The sequence below is a fragment of the Pan paniscus genome, chromosome 2 (assembly GCF_029289425.2).
Source record: "Pan paniscus chromosome 2, NHGRI_mPanPan1-v2.0_pri, whole genome shotgun sequence".
Taxonomy (NCBI): domain Eukaryota; kingdom Metazoa; phylum Chordata; class Mammalia; order Primates; family Hominidae; genus Pan; species Pan paniscus.
The window spans coordinates 52,299,538-52,318,657 of NC_085926.1; the positions used below are offsets into that span (position 1 = coordinate 52,299,538).

Sequence of the window (19,120 nt, forward strand, 5' to 3'; positions counted from 1 at the left end):
TGACCTGCCCCTTTCTGGGTTAGCCCCATTGCATAAATGAAACAGATGAAGGTCCCTGGCTGCAGAGAAGGGAATCCATTTCCTAGGCCCTGTGATCTCACTTGATCCCTGTGCTCAGCCTGCAGTGCTGGAACCACAGCCTTCTTAGAGGCTAGACTGGTGTTTAAAACCCCTCAACTCCCTGCTCCCACCTCAATAGCAATTCAGGTGAAGTCACCAATGCTAGGTTTACAACGCACTTCATGCTTCCATCTCATGGGCGTCACCTACATCCTGCTAAATGACAACGATGTCTCTGCCTCTTAGGTGGATAAACCAAGGCAGCAAGACCCAGTAAAGGACAGCACCAAGTCCCAAACCCCGGCTTTGGTCCTTGCAGGTTAGTGACTCCCCTCACACTGAGCATCCTCAAGTCTGTCCTGCCCTGACCGCATGGCTCTAGATCTAGGATCCAGGGTGGGAGGGGCTCTGATGAGACCAGGGTCCAGCCAGCTGGGAATACTGCTGGTAAGATTGGGTACCACTGAGTGGGAAGGTCTGGGATGACACCCAGAGTCCAGGCCTTCTAGATGGGAGACAGAGATTCTCCAGTTCAGAAGGGCAGAGGGTCTAGCCTGGACAAAGGGAATTGCCAGTCAGAACTGTCTCCAGGGGCCTAGCCCCTCAGGCAGGGCACAGGTGGGGTGGGCACACAGATGGCTGGTGGACAGCTCTGGTTACAGGCAATAGTCACAACAAGACTAAAACCCCCTTATTTCTATGAACGCTGGGGCATAAGCTGTGAGATGGCACAGTGAAGATCCACTGGCAGAGGCCAGTGCTGCCAGGAGGAGAGAGGAGCCCACTCTCACCTCTCAGAGGAGGTGGGGGCTGTGGCCAGAGGGCCAGAAGGTCCTGAGCACCAAGCCATCTGGCCTGGTGCCCCTGGACTTTTCAGCCTCAGGAAAGAGGCCCTTTCAAGCCAAGGAGGTGAGGACTAGCACAGGAGGGGAGCCTGAGGCCAAGGAACAAATGGCATAGCCATAGTCATAGGGGAATGCTGGCTGGTGGGAGGATCCTGAATTGTCTGTGTTAGGACTGGTCCTCCTGGGGCTGGGTAGAGCTGGAGGCAGCCTCTCTTCACTTGGGTTAGCTGCCTAGGCTCATGCTCAGACCTGGCCACATCCTCAGCCCTGAGATGGGACCTACAGCTGGGGGACCTCATGTACCTACCCACCCTCCTTCCTTCATCAAATGTTTGCTATGTGCTGACTCTAGGCCAGCCACCTTGGGATTGGCTACTGGGGCAGGAATGGGGAGCAATGAGCAGGCAGAGATGAAGGCCAGCACCTCCAGAGGCTCATGTCCTTAGAGTCCAGACAGACACAGGCCCAAGGAGTTCTCTCCAAAGAGTAGGCAGAGATAAATCTCAGGAAGAGCCAAGGCCAAGGGCCAAGTCAAGCTCACTAGTTCAAACAGGTGGTGGTCCCCACCCACTCCCTCACTGGTCAGAAGTCTGGGGGCAGGCCAGAGTTTCTGTTGGCAAATGATAGGAAAAGGGCATTCCAGGTGGTTGGACCGTGTGAGCAGAGGCTGGGGGCCAGGACGTAGGATTCAAGAATACTATGCTCTGGCCTGAGGTATTTGGGTGGGCTCTGGGCAGCTCAAGGAAGGGGCTGGGGACTCTAATCACTTGTGAAAAAGTCAAGGCATTCCTCTAACACCCATTTAGCAAAAAGTTCCTACAGTGTGCCAGGCATGTGGTTTATAGGTTGGGGATTCAGTAGGGATCAAAACAGATGAAGTTCAAGGGAGACAGAGACACAGCATTTTCAGATGCTAACAGGTACCACGGAGAAGATTCTAACATGGTGATCTAGGAGGCGATCTAACAGGGCTAGGGCCTAGGAGGAGACTTTAGGGCGTGGGGCCAGAGAAGGCTGCAATGATGTTTAAGCCAAGATCTGAGTGATCCAAAGGTCAGGGGGAAGAGCATTCCAGGCAGAAGGAGTAGGCAGTGTAGAGGCCCTGAGGCCTGTGAGGTCCTGAAGGGCAGCCCACGTCAATGGGGCAAGGAGAAGGGAAAGGAGGTGGATGGGACCAGCGAGGCAGGTGGGGCTCTGTCAGTTGGGCTAAGGCCTGTGGACTTTATTCTAAGTGCCATGGGAAGTCATTGGATTTTGAACTAGGGAGTGGTTTTTTCCCTTAAATCACTGTGACAGCCTCATGGAGACCAGATTGTGGAGGCTCCATGAAGACCAAGGGAGACGCTGTCGAGATGAGAGAGGATGGTGGCCAGGATTGGGTGCTTGCTGGGAGGTGGTGGGAAGCTGGCATTTGGGGATGTTATTTGGAGGCAGAGCCAACAGGACTTCAGGAAGGGTTGGCTGTAGGGTGTGAGAGAGGGTTGTCCAGGGCAGTTCTTCAGTTTCTGGCTTAAGCACATGAGCAAATGGCATGGCCATTTTCAGAAGAGGGGGATGCTGGGAAAAGCAGACCAGAGAGAGGGAAATCAAGGGTTCTGGGTTGTCTGTGTTAGGACTGGGACTCCTGGGGCTGGATAGGGCTGGAGGTGCCAAGGGAAACAGTTGTCAGATATAAGCCTAGAGTTCCAGAGAGGGGGTTGCCCCAGAGATTGATCCATCTTTAGCATAGAGATGTATTTTGCTTACACAAGGGACAGGGTACCCCTCCAGCCCCAGGAACCCAGAGATTCAAATGAGCCATTGATCTGGAGCCATTGATCAATGAGCCATTGATCTGGAGGCCCCAGCAGGGTCAAGGCCAGCAGGGGCCAGTAGGGAAGGACCCTGCTCTTGAAGCCTCCCCCATATCTGTCTAGTGAACCAAGACCACCTCACCCCACCCCAAAGCTAGAGAAGTTGATGATGTAAACTTGGCTTTCAGGAGCCAAGGCCCAACTGGGGGTGGAAGGTGCTGCCGTAGGGACCCTGGAGGCCAGCTGTCTAAGTGATCCTCTGCCTATCCTAGCCTGGCCTGGCCTGGTGTGAAAGAGTCTAGACTCCACCCTGACAGGACCCCGTCATGGCTTAAAGTGCTCCTTCAAAGGGCCTGGGAGCCATTCACGTCCATTGCCACCAGTTAGCTGTGTGTCCTCAGGCAAGCCCTTCATCTCTCTGTGCCTTCCCATTATAGGCAGTTGGAAGAGTAACTCTCTGAGCCCATGTCCTCCCCTGTCAGAGGTCTGTGAATGCAAAAGCCAGCCAGGTCATGCCTGTTACACCCCCAACTGAGCAAAGTGTGGCTTCAGCCCCAGCTCAGACGGGGCAGTGGGAATGATGGGAGGCTGGAGCTGGGTGGGCTGTTGTTCTTGCAGCGTGGCCCGTGGCCCCTGCCTCACCCATCCTCCTGGGATTCTCAGCTCTTTGGGGACCACTCCAGGCAGACAGGCATCACCTCCTGAGTGTCTCTTCTTCAGGGAGAGGAGGTGGTTGCCACCGCCACCGCCAAAGCCATCCTCCGGGTCCTGTGCTCCTCCATGCCAAGCACATTAGGGGATAATTAAGTAAAAATAGGCATTCCGACCAGTGTAGCTCATTAAGGCCTAATTAAGTTAATTAGCTCCAGGTGTGGATGGCGAGGCTCAAGTGAGGCGGCGGCTGTTGTTTGCTGTAATTGCATTTTCGCAGCAGCAGTGATGGTGACAGTAATGGTGTGGCAGAGACAGCGGCTTTCTCTGAGGCCTGGAAGCCCGCCAGGAAGTTCAGGAGGCTGTCGCTGAGCTGAGAGGGGTACGAGGAAGCCAGGGGCCACACACAGAGTGGTGACTGGAGGTTCAAGGTCTCCCAGGCCCAGGGAGGCCCTGCTCCGTCTCTGTGTGGGGGAAGTTTTGCGTATGTGTGTGTGTGTGTGTGTGTGTGTGTGTGTACACAAAGCCACAAAGAGGCATCTTCCCCTCTGGTTGAGTAGGGGAGGTGCACTGTGGCTGGTCTTTTGGCCTTGGGCTCAGTTCCCTCACACCCCATCACAGTCCCCAGGAAAGACTTTAAAGTGACTTTGCTAAAAGGGAATCTGTGGGCCAGAGGGAGTGGGAAAGACCTCTAGGAATCTGCCTCACTCACTCTATTTGGCTTGAATCCCCCATTCCTGTCCCTTCTGGCAGGTGCATGGATCTTAAGCTGTCGCCTCTTTGTGATTCAGGGCAGGAGTGGGGGCTACACAAGTCCGGGCCTCCACAGAGGACCTGTTGGCTCAGTCTCCTGACCCAAACGTCTCCCTCAGTCCACTTTCTGTCATGGCTTCTGGACTCAGCTGTCCTTGGGGACCTGCCTGTGTGGGACAGCGCTCTCAGCCTCAGTCACACTCACATTCATACATTCATGCTTGCATGCATTCAGCTGTTGCTCACTGAACATCTCCTCTGTGCCAGGCGGCAGGACCAGGGGATGGGAATATAGGCTGGGCAAGACAGGTTGGACTCTGTCCCATGGCACCTTTGGTCTCTCCAAGGAGGCAGACATGTTAATGACTCTGGCCACACAATTTTGCCATGGCTGTGGGCACCTAGGGGTGTTTAACCCAGTCCTGGGAGGAAAGATGTCCAATCTGCAGTGAATGTGATGCAGGAGACAGGGGGACAGGGTGTGCGTCAGGAACTGAAAGGGCTTCCCTCTGGCTGGAGGACAGCATGAGGGCACTGAGTGGGGAGAGTGGGGCCAGATCAGGGAGGACTGTGGGGCTGCTGGGTAGAAAATGAACTGGCACTAGTGACTGGGAGGCCAGGGAGGAGGTGGCCAGGGATGCATCTGTGGATCCAGAGAGGAGTGGATAGATTTGAGGGATATTTAGGAGGAGAACCGATGGGGCTTGCTACACTGGTTGGGTGTAAGGGATGGGGTAGGAGGAGGCTGTCAGCCTTGCAGAGAGGGACCTTGGGAGTGGGGTTGGGCTCTGAGATGTCCCCACAGGCTGGGACTAGGATGAGACAAGGGAAGTGCCTGGAGTGAAAAATTGGGGGAATTTGCTACCAGCCTTGTGTTCCCCCTTGTGCCTCTCTCGGGTGTCCTGAAATTTCTCGCTAAGAAAGACACATCTTGGAAAGTGGAAGCCGCCCCTGGAGATGGGACAATGGGGGCATAGTTCTCAGCAGGGTGTGCCCCCTGGGCACTTCAACCCCTACCTGGGAGGTGCTGTCTTCTCTATACCTTCCAGCACTGGGCTGGGGCCAGGATTGACACCTTAGGGCCTCATTTGCTCCTGATAGGTACTCTCTTTCCATTCAGGTGTCCAAATGACAGGAAAGGTGCCCATTCAGCTTCCCCTGGCATGCCTCCCATGACAGGGAGCTCCTGCCATCTGGGCAGCCCAGTCCTTTGGTTGGGACCATTATAAAAATGTTGTATCATGAGCCCAAATCTGTCTTCTTCCAACAGTTGACTCAGCCCTGCCTCCTACCTTCCCCTACTACCCAGGCCAAGTCTGCCAATCCCCTTTCCCCGACCAGCTTCACTTCTCAGAGTCTCAGTTTCCCCACCTGCAAAAAGGGAAACAGTAATAGCTACCCCCTTCTAGGATTGGTGTGAGGATTAAATGACATGTGTATAAACCTCATGGCATATGCTAACTTTTCTATTTTATTTTTCAGAGACAGGGTCTAACTGTGTCGCCCAGGCTGGAGTGCAGTGGCGTGATCATGGTTCCCTGCAGCCTTGACCTCCTGGGCTCAAGCGATCCTCCCACCTTAGCCTCCCAAATAGCTGGGACTACAGGCGTACGCATGTCACCATGCCCAGCTAATTTTAAAAATTTTTTTGTAGAGATGGGGGTCTTGCCATGTTGCCTAGGCTGGCCTCAAACTCCGGGGCTCAGTCTTCCTACCTTGCCTCAAACTCCTGGACTCAACAGTCCTCCTACCTTGGCTTCCCAAAGTGCTGGGATTACAGGTATGAGCCATCACACCTGGCCACATGCTAATTGCTTAGTAACTGGTTCCTAACCCATAGTAAGGATGAATAGCTGCAGAGGTGGACACTGTGCTCCTTCTGGCTTGGGCTGCCCAGTCATACAGTCTTGTACCACTGGTACATCAATGGTACCCATCTGTTGGCCCCAGGTAGCTGACCCTGCCACCACCCCACTCACATCCAGTGTAGATGGAGAGCTAATTGCAGAGAAGAATGTCCATGGGGAAGAAGTGACATTTTCTTGGGATGGCAAAGCCACAATGACGTGCAGGGTCTGCCCGGCTGGTTATTGAATCAGTTCTCTGCTCAGCCCCAGCCCGTCCCCTCTGGTCCCCCTGCTCCTCAAGTCTCTCATTCAGGGGCACGAGTGGACCTGCCATGCCTGTGAAATGGCCCTGGTGGTGGGAGTCCCTCCTGAGCCTGAGGGCCCCGCTGAGCCCCAGATCCCATGGAGGGTAGCAGACCCTTTAGAAACGCATCATTGTCTGGGGTGCCTATACTTTTCCCACAAGGCTGCAGGGTGTTGAGGCTGGGGCGAGGGGCTTGCAGGAACCCCTGGCTTCCCTCAAAGATCAGAAGAACCACCCAAGAAAGGACAAAGCCATCCCGCTGCCTTTTCCCGTGCGGTCCCATCCCAGAGCCTCTGTCTGCAGCAACAAAACTGGCTTCTGCAGTGCTCTCTGCTTCTTCTGTTTCCCTGTTGAAAACCAGTGCTTGTGTCAAGGAGGAATTCTTTAGATTTAAAGGACAGTGGTGACCATCCTCCCCGAGCCCTGGTCACCGGGGACCACCAGGTTCCTGTTGGAGGACAGAGGGCACCACAGGGGAAGGCAACAACAGGGGCAAAGGAATGCCCAGAGCATGGGCAGGGCAGCCATTCAGGCAATGCCGTGTCATGTGGGTGGGCAGGGGCGATGGGTAGGAACAGGGTGGGTGGTGTTTGTGGGATTGACAACGAGCTGGTGTTGTGCAGGGCAGGCCTTACCTCCTTCTCACCCCAACTGAGGGAGGGTTAACTGTTTCTACACACCCCCTTGTTTTTCACACCCGGGACTTGGCCCTAAGGGACTTTCCCAAAGGCACACAGCTGGTGGGGCCTGAGGGAGGATGACGGAGGTGTGGGCCCCCTCACACCCCTGTTGAGTCCTGCTGGCAAGGCTCCTCCCTATGGGGGTGCCAGGAGAGAAACAACTGTGAGGCTCAGTTTGTTTGGTTTGGAGGCCTAATACCTTGAGGCCCTGCGCCTCCAGGAGGTCTGGCTCTGCCACTGGCTCACTGTGGGTGTGACCGGGACCGGGGCCTAGCTTTGCCCTATGCCTCAGGTTTCTCAGTTGCACAAAGGAGTTAAGTTCTGGGTTGGCTCATGCTTTTTTGCCTCCCAGGGCAATGGCGCACCCGGGGAGAGGGGTCATCTGCAGTTGCAGTCACAGATGGGAAAATGAGGCCCAGAGATGGGACAGTTCACTCTGGGGCCAGCAGACTCAGTTCTGAGCATGTGGCCAGCAGCCAGGAGAGGAGACTGCAGGGGGAAATGCCAGCAAAGCCCAGCCTTTTTGCATCTCCAGTTTTCTTTAACCTGCCCTCCAGCCCTCCTTTGCCTGAGTTCACAACTCAACCCCAGCTGAGTGTATCCTGATGCAAGGCCCCCTTCCCTCCACCCAGCAATTATGGCTGGTCACAAAAGCTGGACCGTGACCAGACAAAAGGACAGGGATGAAAGTGCTGGTTGTCATGGCAACCTGGTGGGGTTGCTGGGACCCAGGGGAGGGGCTGGCTGTGTGCCTGAGCCCAGGCATCAGGACGAGACCTCTGAGCTTGAGCCAGGGCAGCCTGACGGCCCACAGAGACCCCCCTTCTGCTCTGGGCCCGCCAAAGCCGGGCATACAATGGCAACCTCAGCCCCTCCATGGGCAGCACCTGCTCCCTGGGCCTCCCCCAGTGGCCCCATTATCCTGCACCTGCTGACCACCGCCCCCCCAACCTGCTTCCCAGCCCAAGCTCCCTCCCCAGGGCAGGCCCTGCCCATCCTCAGGCCCACCTGCCTTCTCTGAGAGCCAGCCAAAAGGGCTGGGGAACCAGGAGGGATAGCAGGGAAGGCCCTGGGCAGGGACCGAGGGTCCAGCTGCCAAGCCAGCTCTGCCTGGCCAGCAGTGTGTGTGCCTGCAAAACAAGGCTTTGCTCCAGGACCTCAGTCTGCTCACCTGAAAACTGGGAGCAGCCAATCCTGCCTTCAGGGTCTGCAAGGGCCAGTTTCTCTCTGCTTGGAGGGAGGGCTGAGGCCAGGTTGGGAAGAGAACAGACGGGGGTATCTTGGGTCATATTCTCAGGGCCGCATCTGTTGGACCACATGGAGACCTGAGTCCTTACTGTACACTTCAGAGTCACTGCTTAGGTTTGGAGATGACATTTTTCAGAGGCCTCCAAGGATACAGAGGAAGTGGGCAGGAGACCCAGTATTGCCACGCTTTTTTTTTTTTTTGAGATGGAGTCTCTGTCTGTCACCCAAGCTGGAGCACAGTGCCACGATCTCGGCTCACTGGAACCTCTGTCTCCTGGGTTCAGGCAGTTCTCCTGCCTCAGCCTCCCATGTAGCTGGGACTACAGGGATGTGCCACCACGTCTGGCTAATTTTCGTATTTGTTTTGTTTTGTTTTTTGAGATGGAATCTTGTTCTGTCGCCCAGGCTGGAGTGCAGTGGCATGATCTCGTCTCACTGCAAGCTCCGCCTCCCAGGTTCACGCCATTCTCTTGCCTCAGCCTCCTGAGTAGCTGGGACTACAGGCGCCCACCACCACACCTGGCTAATTTTTTGTATTTTTAGTAGAGACGGGGTTTTACTGTGTTAGCCAGGATGGTCTCGATCTCCTGACCTCGTGATCTGCCCGCCTCAGCCTCCCAAAGTGCTGGGATTACAGGTGTGAGCCACCATGCCCAGCCTAATTTTTGTATTTTTTAGTAGAGACAGGGTTTCACCATGTTGCCCACTGGTCTTGAACTCCCGAACTCAAATGATCCGCCCACCTCGGCCTCCCAAAGTGCTGGGATTACAGGCATGAGCCACCACGCCTCGCCAGTGCCAGGCTCTTGAGTGGCCTATCAGGAGTACTGGGGAAAGAGAAAGACAGTGGGGTGGGTACTCTCCAGGAGGAGAGTGCTCCACAGGGGGCAGCTGGAGGATGGCTGGGGGCCCTGGTGATGGACAGTCCAGTTCTTCCATAAACAGGGAAACTGAGACTCTAGCAACTCTCAGTGTCTGGCGCAAAAGGTAGGCCTGTCTGCCAGCTCCCTGATGCCCCACCTCAGGATGGTGGAGTGGAGGAGGGACAAAGAGTGAGAGGAGTGTGAGGCCAGGTAGATGCCCCTCCTCCTCCTGTAAAGGGAAGTGGGATTCTCATGGCAATGGGTCTTTGTCTCATGGTCTTTTCCTTGCGGCTCCCTATATCCCGCAGGACAGCCCCAGGTTCCTGTCCCACTCTGCCATGACTTTGGGTGAGGCCCCTCCTTTCTTGCCACCTCAGTTTGCAGACCCAGAGTATGGGAGCAGATTGCCAAGGAAGTTGTCAGCTCTAACTGCCACCCTAGCTGTTTGAATGTCCCTAGGCCAAAGCAGGCAGGCCATTTGCAAGGGGTGATGGGGAGGAGGGCTGCCCCACCTCTTTGGGAGTGAGGGATTCCATCTCTTTGGAACAAACCCTTCCTTACTGACCTGCTGGGAGTTTTTTACACATTCGCTCCTGGAGGTCTGGCAAGGGCAGTGCTTTTGCCAGGAATGGAAGTATTCGGGGCAGGAAAAGTCTTGGTGTCCCTCACACCACTCTGTACTGATGACCCCACCATGACACTGGGTAAGGTTTCTGTTCCTCATTGTGCAGAAGAAAAACTGAGGCCTAACAAAGGAAGGGACTTGCCCGGTGAGTCATCAGAATAATCCAGGCCTCCTGCCCCGTCCAGAGCCCTTTCTAGGGGTGGATGAAAGGTCAGGCTGGCAGTCTGGTCCCCAGAGTGTCCAGCCTTGGGGGATGAGTGGATAGGAGGGCCCAGCTAAGCCTCAGCAAACCCAGGTTCCCTGGAAGGTGGGAGTGGGGGCACTTGGTGGGTCACAGGGCCAAGTTGATGAAGTCACCCACTCTGCCAAGATATTACTCAGCTGACGCTCACCAAACTCCTTGGGACTGAGGGAAAATCAGAGGTGCTCAGAGCCTAATTATAATAAACAGTTTCCTGTGCAGCTCCTGGAGCCCCCCTGGGAAATGTCCTGTGGAAGATGTCTTTGTCTCAGAGCCTGCCATCTGGCGCTTTGGCCCAGGAAGGTGGGGACCAACAGGCATCCCCCCCTTGGGCCGCTGCGCCTGGAGCGCAGAGCCTCAGCATCCTGCACCCTCAGATGGAGGTCAGAGAAAAATAGGCTAGGGGAGAGGAGGTGAGGGTGGGATCATGTGGGGTCATGTGCAACTGGGCTGGTGTCAGCAGCCACTATCTTTGAGGTGATGGCCCCGATGTGGGTTGCTCTATCTTCCAGTCATTTCTATGGGTCTTTCCTGGACTGACGCATGGGCAGGGCTGCTGAGAAAAGCTGTGCCTCTGCCCCAGCACCCCCTGACCCCATCCATCAAGTCCACCCTCCAGTTGGGAGAAACAGCAGTGACCATCACATGGTAGGGAGTGAGTCATCTACCAAGTGGTACTGACCATGGTCCTCTGGGGCCCTGAGGAGAGTCTGTGTTCTGTTGGCCAAGGCACTCAGGGAGGGTGTCCTGAGAAGTAGCCCAAGATGGGATGGAAGATCATAGAAAAACAAAGAGGGAAGAGGCTCCGGCAGGGAGGCTGCACAGGAGTAAAGGTGGGCAGGGGATTAGGTGGGGGCTGTGATGGATGAAGATTGTCTGTTCATGGGCCAGTGGTCTCCAGTCCACCAGCCCCGGAGAAACTCTGTTCTACTCCTTGCTTGAGCTCTGGGCTTTCAAGGTCTTGTCTGTCAAGGTGATCATGTGGATCAAAGGAGAATTAATTTTTCTCCATTTTTATTCATCAAAGAAATGATTATGCTGGTCAGAACTGCTGAGGGCAGCTGAGCAATGGCAGGGAGGCTTATGTCGGGGAGGCCTGGGGAGGCAGTGAATCGTAGACCTCACCCATTCCCTTCTCTGACACCCCCCGCCCCCGATGCCTGCAACTCACTTTCTTGTGGCATAGCTCAGAGCTCCAGGCCTAGAAAATCAGAGGAAGATCCTGGGGGCCCAAGAGGGAGGCTGGGGACAGGTGGGGAGCGGGTAGCTCAGCCACTCAGTCTGGATGCCTGTCACCTTCCGTTCTGGCTGGCCGGCCACATGAAGGGCCCATTCTGCTGCCCATTCACAAGGGGCTTTCATGTCTGCAGCCAGTGAAGCATTGCTCCCGTCTCAGCCAGCAAGGAGACACAGGGGAGGGGGCGTGCAGACTTGCCATGACCTCAGACTCCATGCTGGAAAGGCATGGCCCTGGGCCAGGGCATTCTAAGCAGCCCATCTGCCCCAATCCCCCAGCTTCCAGGCCACCAGAGTCCTCGGCAAGGGGGATCTGAGTAAGAGATGGGCAGTGACTCCCCAACTCTTGTAGAAACCTAGTCCTCCCATTTCAACAAGGGTAAGGCTGATCTCTCTTCCAGCTTATTCAGGGCAAAAGATGGCCCTCTCATCACAAGAGGGGCAGGAGTCCAGTGGGTCATGGCTCAGCCCCCTGCTCCTTTCCCAGGGAGCAAGGTAAGTATGGTAGCCTTCAGGACAGGGCAGGAAGACCAAAGCCTGAACCCTTGCGCAGCCATGGGAGAAGACAGCACATTAGAGGGTAGCCCCCGAGACCCAGGAGAACAGGGACTGACTCACGGTGCCCTTCCAGGGAGGAGGGAGGCAGTCATATCCACAGCCCGCCCTTGAAGAGGGGCGAAGTGGAGCTGGCAGGGCTGCTGGTAAAAGCAGCACCCCCGATCCCCACCCCTCAAGTCCATTCTCCAGTTGGGAGAAACAGCAGTGACCATCACATGGTAAGCAGTGAGTGGTTCTGTGAGCTGGGCCTCCTGAGAGTGGACCCTTTCAGCTGTGGCCTGTCCATCTGTCCAGCAGCCACAGCCCCTGTGATGTCACCAGCCCACTGTGTTGCTTGGCAACTTTCCAGGATTAGCATTCTGCCCCTCTCATCCCTGACGTCCCACCATAGGCTGATGTTGCCATGGCAACCCGGATGGATGCTGCAGCTTTTTGGACAGCTGTACCTAGTGTGGGAAGTGCCAGGCAAAAGCAGGGAAGCAGGTGCCTCTCTACAGGCCAAGGGGGGTACCCAACCTATACGCAGACCCATTGAGCAGCCAGACTGCCCTAAACAGGGCCATGGAGTCCTTGTCCCTTCTAAGAGCTGTGGACACCTTGCCTCCAGTTCCCCTCACAGTCCTTTCTTCCTTCTGCAGTGATCACTGAGTACCTGTGTGAATGCCAACAAGAAAAATAAAACCACAGTTTGGATTCAGGAAAGGTTGCACCACCATCAGGTCTTGAAGGGTGAGTAGGAGTCCGCCAGATGCAGGAGTGGATGGAGACAGGTTCTAGACAGAGGAAGCAGAAGCCTGTGCAAGGGCTGAACCACTGTCTCCAGGCACAGATTACACCCTGCCTCTAGGTTCCTCATGGCCTGGCCTCTCCATCTTTCCCACTCAATACACTTTATGGTGGGGATAGGGTCCAATTCAGTTCCAGACACTTAGTGCCCAGCAACAGGCCTGGCACCAAGCCAGCACGACTAAAATGCCAAGTAAAATTCAACATCAGGGCCTATGACCTCCCCTAGTACTAACCGTCTCAGCAAGTCTGTTTCCCCATCTATGAAATGGGGCCAGTTTTGAGAAGGTTGTGGGCAGGGGTTCTCAGGTACAGATGGGGTGATGTTTTTCTTTTGGTTCTTTTGGTTTGTAAACCACTTCTTTCCCTTACAGAAAAAATTGGAAGACTAGTACAGTGGACATCTGTGACCTTCAGATTCCCTAATTGTTATATTGCAGCACTTTTGCTTTATCTCCTCTTTGTCTTTTTATCTAGCTATGCTTACCTATATGTATAATTTTTGCTGAACCATTTGAAAGGAAATTGTAGCGGACATTCTGACGTGTTTCTTGAAACACTTCAGGCCACATCAACTAAGGACAGTCTGATACAACCACAGTAGCATTATCACTACAGTAGCATTATCACATCTAAGAAAATTAACAATAATTCAATATTCAGAATAGGGCAGGAAGATCAAAACCTGAACCCATGCCAGGTCCTGAGAGCAGATGAGGGGCATCAGAGGGTGGGCGCCCGAGCCGAGGGGTGTCGGGCGCATCCGCTGCCCAGCGGAAGCGGCGGCCTGAGTGGAGTCACCGTGCAATGGGTGGGTGTGGCTTTGTGAGCCAAGCCCCAGGAGAACCAGAACCCACCTTTTCCGCAGTGCCCTGACCAGCTGTCCCGCAGCTGTGGCTTAAATGCCAACTTCCAGTTCGTAAATTTCTCCAATTATTCCTCCCCAAATTATTTACATATGTATATGTATTTAAATCAAGATTTAATCAAAGTTCTCACGCTGCATTTAGCTGTTTCGCTGCTTACTCTAAAAGGGCACAGGAGGGAAGATGGGTGGGTGATGGAGCCTAGAAGAGTGACGCTCCCTGGTCGGCCCTAATCCTGCCGATCGGGGCATATGCTGGAACATCCCAGTCCCAGTGTCCTGGGCGGAAGTAACCGACACCTGGAGTTGGTGGGTAGGTAAGGGTTCAGGCTGGAGAGGTTCGCGGACGGAAGCTCCCGCCCTGCGGTGCCGGATGGCCCCGCCCCTTAGCAACGGCCTAGCGTCCCTCCCTAAAGACGGGGCTGACGCATCCCCGCACTGCTCGGTGGAACCGGTACGTCGGTGAGGCGGAGGGGTTGCGGGGCCAGCGCGGGCAGCGGGACCTCGAAAAGGCGCGGAGGGCGAGTGGACGAGGGTGGGGAATGGGGTCTCCCAGGAGTCTGGTTGCTGAGCCTTGGCCAGGGGGAAAGAAGGGAGGTGCGCTTTATTTTATTATTTTTGAGACGGAGTCTCGCTCTGTCGCCCAGGCTGGAGTGCAATGGCGCGACCTCGGCTCACTGCAACCTCCACCTCCCGGGTTCAAGCGATTCTCCAGCCTCAGCCTCCTGAATAGCTGGGATTATACGCACCCGCCATCATGCCGGCTAATTTTTGTGTTTTTGTAGAGACGGGGTTTCACCCTGTTGACCAAGCTGGTCTTAAACTCCTGACCTCGGGTGATCCGCCCGCCTTGGCCCAAATGTTTGGATTACAGGCGTGAGCCACTGCGCCCGGCCTGGAGGTGCACTTCAAACAGCCTTGCAGTGAAGTCCTGTACTTGCCAGACCAGTTTTTGGGCCCCATCCCCATGCTGAGCACGTGGCAGTCCCATCAGCTACCCAATCCTTCTCCAGATCCCTACCAGAGTTGTTACAGAGGTCAACTTCATTCCTTTCTCCACCTTGCCCATCCATTAGTTCATTTGTTCACACAATCATTCAGCAAGTACTTTCTAGGCACCAGCTGTGTGCCAAGCCCATGCCAGCCTCATGCTAGGTGCTAGGTGCCAAGTTTCCAGAGATCAGCGTTACTTGAAAATGCCTGCACAGCTGACAGGAAAAACAGATGTGCACATGTAATACAGGGAGAGGTACACTGGAGGGAAAAGACACAGTTGTGGAGGGCAGTTTGCATCGGGTGAATGCTTCAAAACGGTGGAGAGAACCCCAAGCCTGGGGGAGCAATAACCATTCATGGTGTTGTTTGCCTGGTCGCCCCAAGGGCAGATACTTCCCAAATCCCTTAAAGTCGCAGATCCATTTGTCTGCTTATGCAGAACCCCGGGGTGTGAAATGGATAAAGGTGCAGGATCCTTGTTGAATCGGGTGAGTGGCATAGAAGCCCTCCTGCTTATGTGGCTCCCCACAGGCACCCACTTTGCAGAATCTCAGCACCCAGTTGGAGAACCACTGTTGTGATGCTAGAACATGGATCTTTGGGTCAGCCAGAAGTGAAGACCTCAGTTTCCATTCTGGTTCTGCCAAGTGTTTGGTTGTGTGATCTTTGCAAGTTTCTTTACTTTCCTGGGCCCTAGTTTCCTCAACTGTAAATTGGCAATAATAGTAGTACCTGCTGTGAGGTTGGAATACCCCTATTCATCTGTGTCTCTTCAGCCAAGTGCTTGGCTACTGGTTGAGTCAAGTGGGGTTGAGTGTCAGTGAATCCAACCAGAAGCTTCCTCTGGCTCAAGCCAATAGGGCTCCCCGGTGATCTGAGTGGGGAGAAAGAAGAACTTGGGTTCAAATTTCAACTGTGGCTCTTGCTGGCTCTGTGACCTTGGGCAGGTCACCTAACTTCTCTGAGCTTCGTTTTCCTGCCTCTGAGAAATGAGGATACTCTCAGTTCCCACCTCAGAAGTTTAAATGAGATGATGCATAAAATAAGTCTGAGCCACCAATAACATTCACCATTCCCAACACTGTGGCCACCAGGGCCACCCCTGCCATCTCACTGGCCAGTTTCCTTCAACATACAGGGGGAACTGCCCAGAATGACCAGAGGCAGAAGCCTTGCTGGGAGCCATGTTCTTCTCCCTCCTGCCAGTCACACTCATTCCCAGGCAGAGACTGCTGTCACCCATGAGGCCGCGGCAGGAGGCAGACTGGGTCTTTCTTTCTGTCTGTCTGTCTAGCTCCTGAGTATACTGGTAATGCACAGGTGCACAGAGTTGGGGCAGGGCTGGAAGGGAGCCATTGTGAAGGGCTGAGGGATGGAGGGGAAACAGGTTCTGAGTTTGCAGCTCACTCTCACACCTTCTTTGGGACACACCTTGGTGCATCCCCCCCACTGCCAGCTTGCATGGAGGGAAACAGTTTACCGGGGCAGCAAGTTCACCCATTATGGATTCCTTTTGCCCCCAGCAACCCTGCAGTTTCCTGGACATTTGCACATCTGTTATTTCCGAAGATCCTTATAACTCCTTATAATGCACCAGTAAAGCAAACCAAGCGTGTTCAGGCCCATCTGAGAGCTGAGGAAGTCATGGAATGGAATGCTCTCCTGTGGAGCTGGGACCCTGGCCTCTCCAAGCCCTGCTCTGTTGGGTGATTTTGTTCAAAGATGAAACAGACATCTGTGGGTTTGCAGCATGATGAAGCTGAGCCCCAAGGGGTCCTCTGTTCTTTAGGGTGCTCCGGGAAGTGTTGGTGACTGTTAGACAGGTGGGCCAGACTCGGCATTGTCTTCAGCACCTGTCCTGGGAGGCAGCTGGCCACCAGAGACTGGATTCAGGGAGCAGAGTTCCGCTAGGGGAGGCCGGGCAGGCCCGACTGGCTGGAGGCAGGTAGGCCTTTGGGCTGAGTGTCTGGGGCTTCCTGCCAGAGCCCCATCTGCCCTTCTTCGGCCCTCGGGCGCCCTGACAACTCACCACTCACTTCTTAGAAATGGACTCAGCTGCTGCATGCTGCTTCAGCACTGCTGGGTAGTTTTGCTCTAGACAGCCCTGGCCACCCACCCCACTCCTCAAGTCAGTGCAGGCAAGGGCCCCCTGCCGTGATCCATCAGGAGGCCTACACTAGCACAAAACACCCAGCAAAAAGAGTGCCCTGTTCTTCAAGCTCTTGGCTCTTTGTCTCAGTGTGCAGAAGGGATGGGAAAATGGGATGCAGAAGGGATGGGAAAATGGGATGGGGCCAGGGAAGGGGGGCTTGCTTGGGCTAGGCCTCTATTTCCTTTCATTAAGATGCTTTCCTTTTCTTTCTTTCTTTCCTTTTTTTTTTTTTTTTTTTTTGACGGAATCTCGCTCTGTCGCCTAGGCTGGAATGCAGTGGCGTGATCTTGGCTCCTTGCAACCTCTGTCTCCCGGGTTCAAGCGATTCTCCTGCCTCAGCCTCCGGAGTAGCTAGGATTACAAGTGTGCACCACCACACCCAGCTAATTTTGTATTTTTAGTAGAGATGGGGTTTTGCCATGTTGACCAGGCTGGTCTCTAACTCCTGATCTCAAGTGATCCACCCACGTCAGCCTCCCGAAGTGCTGGGATTACAGGCGTGAGCCACCAAGCCTGGCCATTTCTTTCTTTTTTCTTTTTTTTTTTGAGATGGAGTTTTGCTCTTGTCACCCAGGCTGGGGTGCAATGGCGCGATCTGAGTTCACTGCAACCTCTGCCTCCCGGGTTCAAGTGATTCTCCTGCCTCTGCCTCCCACGTAGCTGGGATTACAGGCATGTGCCACCACACCTGGCTAATTTTGTATTTTTAGTAGAAATGGGGTTTCACCGTGTTGGTCAGGCTGGTCTCAAACTCCTGACCTCAGGTGATCCACCCGCCTCGGCCTCCCAAAGTGCTGGGATTATAGGAGTGAGCCACCGCCCCGGCCTCTTTTTTTCTAATTGCAATTTTTATTGAGGTAATTGTAGACCCCCTTTTTATTTTTTGCACTAGCATTATGTACAAACCTCTTCTTCACCATACCCTTGTCCAATTTCTTGTCATGTTCTCCTGCCCAAGGATTCTCCGTGGTGATGAATTTTGAGGTAGCCAAAAGCAACAGTGGCTTTGCAAGGGCTTGCTCCTCACACAATAAAAACTCTATAAACCCTTGTCCTCCAGGTGGTGGATGTGCATGCACCCTGGCGGCATCTGCTGCTCCCTTTGCATAAGACGGGAGGGTATACGTTTCCTGAGCTGATCTGATCCTGAGAGCCAGGGTGGGTGAATGCTATTTTGTTGCTGGTAGAGGGATCTGTGGGCCAATGGAGGGTCAGGATTGGGGTCCTGCTGGGGAGACCATTTAGTCCTCTGGCTCCAGGGTATGGGGGGAGGTCGAGTGGGCAAACACAGGGGAGGCAGGGCATGGTCCAGCGCTCACAGGTGCTAGGGAGGCTCATGCACCACACTGGGAAAAGGTAGGGAAGTCTAGCAGGGATGGGCTGGGGGTGCCGGGGCTGCTACTGGCTGAAAGTCATTTTAGGGAAATTTATTGGGTGAGCAAGCTCTGGGCCTCCCTCCCCATCTCCTGCTACTGAGAAGTCAGGCCTTGCTCTATAAAATGGGGGAGAGGGGTGGACAAGTGCAGTCGCATGCATGGGTTGGGGGCATCTGCAGTGTTTCCCCTCACTCAGCCCTTAACTCTGGGTGGGCTCATTTCTCACATGCAGTGTCCAGGGCAGGCCCCACCGTCTCCTGGCAGGACTCAGGGTACTGTATGCCTGTCCAGATTAGGAGGAGACCACTCCCTCCTTCTTGCTCTTCTGTTACCCATGGGTCATGGGCTGGGGCTTGTGGCAGGCAGGCAATCTAGGCATCCATGTGTCTCGGGGCTAAGACAGAGGCTGGCAAGGGCTGACTGACGCTGGGTTCTTCTCCTAGGAGCTTCGGCTGGGGCATCTCCCTGAGAAGCAGCATGGAGCAGCCTAACAGTAAAGGCTATAGCCTGGGAAGGACCCCTCAGGGCCCAGAGTGCAGCAGTGCTCCTGCAGTCCAAGCGGGGACCCACAGGGGCCTAGAGTATAACCTGGGGAAGATTCTTCCAGGATCAGACTATGGGTTGGGAAATCCTCCAGCCCTTGACCCCAAGCTCCCACATTTACCCCTGCCCCCGGCCCCACCCACACTCTCAGACTTGGGGCAGCCCCAGAAGTCACCCCTGACAGGCACTGATAAGAAGTACCCGCTGATGAAGCAGCGTGGGTTCTACTCCGACATCCTCAGCCCTGGAACCTTAGATCAACTTGGGGTGAGTATGGCAGCCATCCCCTACCAAGCCTCAACCCTTCCTCTGGGCTCCGTTCACCCATCCTTTCATCCTTCTCCCCACCAGTCAGTCCATCTGTTCATTTAGCTGTCTATCGATCTATCCATCTATCTTTCTATCCATCTACCCCCTATTATCCCCTCATCCATCCTTCCATCCATTTTTCTCACCACCCATGCATCTGTCCATTCATTCGACAACTCATTACTGAGCTCCTGCTGTGTGCCAGGCCCTGGATGGAGCCCTGGAGATGCAGCAGGGATGAGACGCCCACGTCCCTATTGTCATTGTTGTGGGGCAGTGGCTTTGGTAGGGAAGACCCCTTCCCGTGGCTCTGGTTGGGAAGGTTCCACAGATGAGGTGATGTACTGCTGAGATCTAAGAGACAGGATGTAAGAGTGGGGCCTGGGAGC

At 54.7% G+C, this 19,120-nt stretch overlaps 1 protein-coding gene across 1 annotated transcript in view; it reads left to right on the plus strand.

Moving 5' to 3' along the window:
* The window catches only part of DNAH1 (dynein axonemal heavy chain 1), a 109,314-nt gene that overhangs the window by 13,093 nt on the left and 77,101 nt on the right, over window positions 1-19,120 (plus strand). The window contains exons 2-5 of the mRNA XM_055110010.1: window positions 5,757-5,882; window positions 12,343-12,433; window positions 17,564-17,661; window positions 18,323-18,689. Of these exons, the coding sequence (XP_054965985.1) occupies window positions 18,357-18,689 (333 nt within the window). The 5' untranslated portion in view covers window positions 5,757-5,882; window positions 12,343-12,433; window positions 17,564-17,661; window positions 18,323-18,356. The remainder of the gene's footprint in view (window positions 1-5,756; window positions 5,883-12,342; window positions 12,434-17,563; window positions 17,662-18,322; window positions 18,690-19,120) is intronic.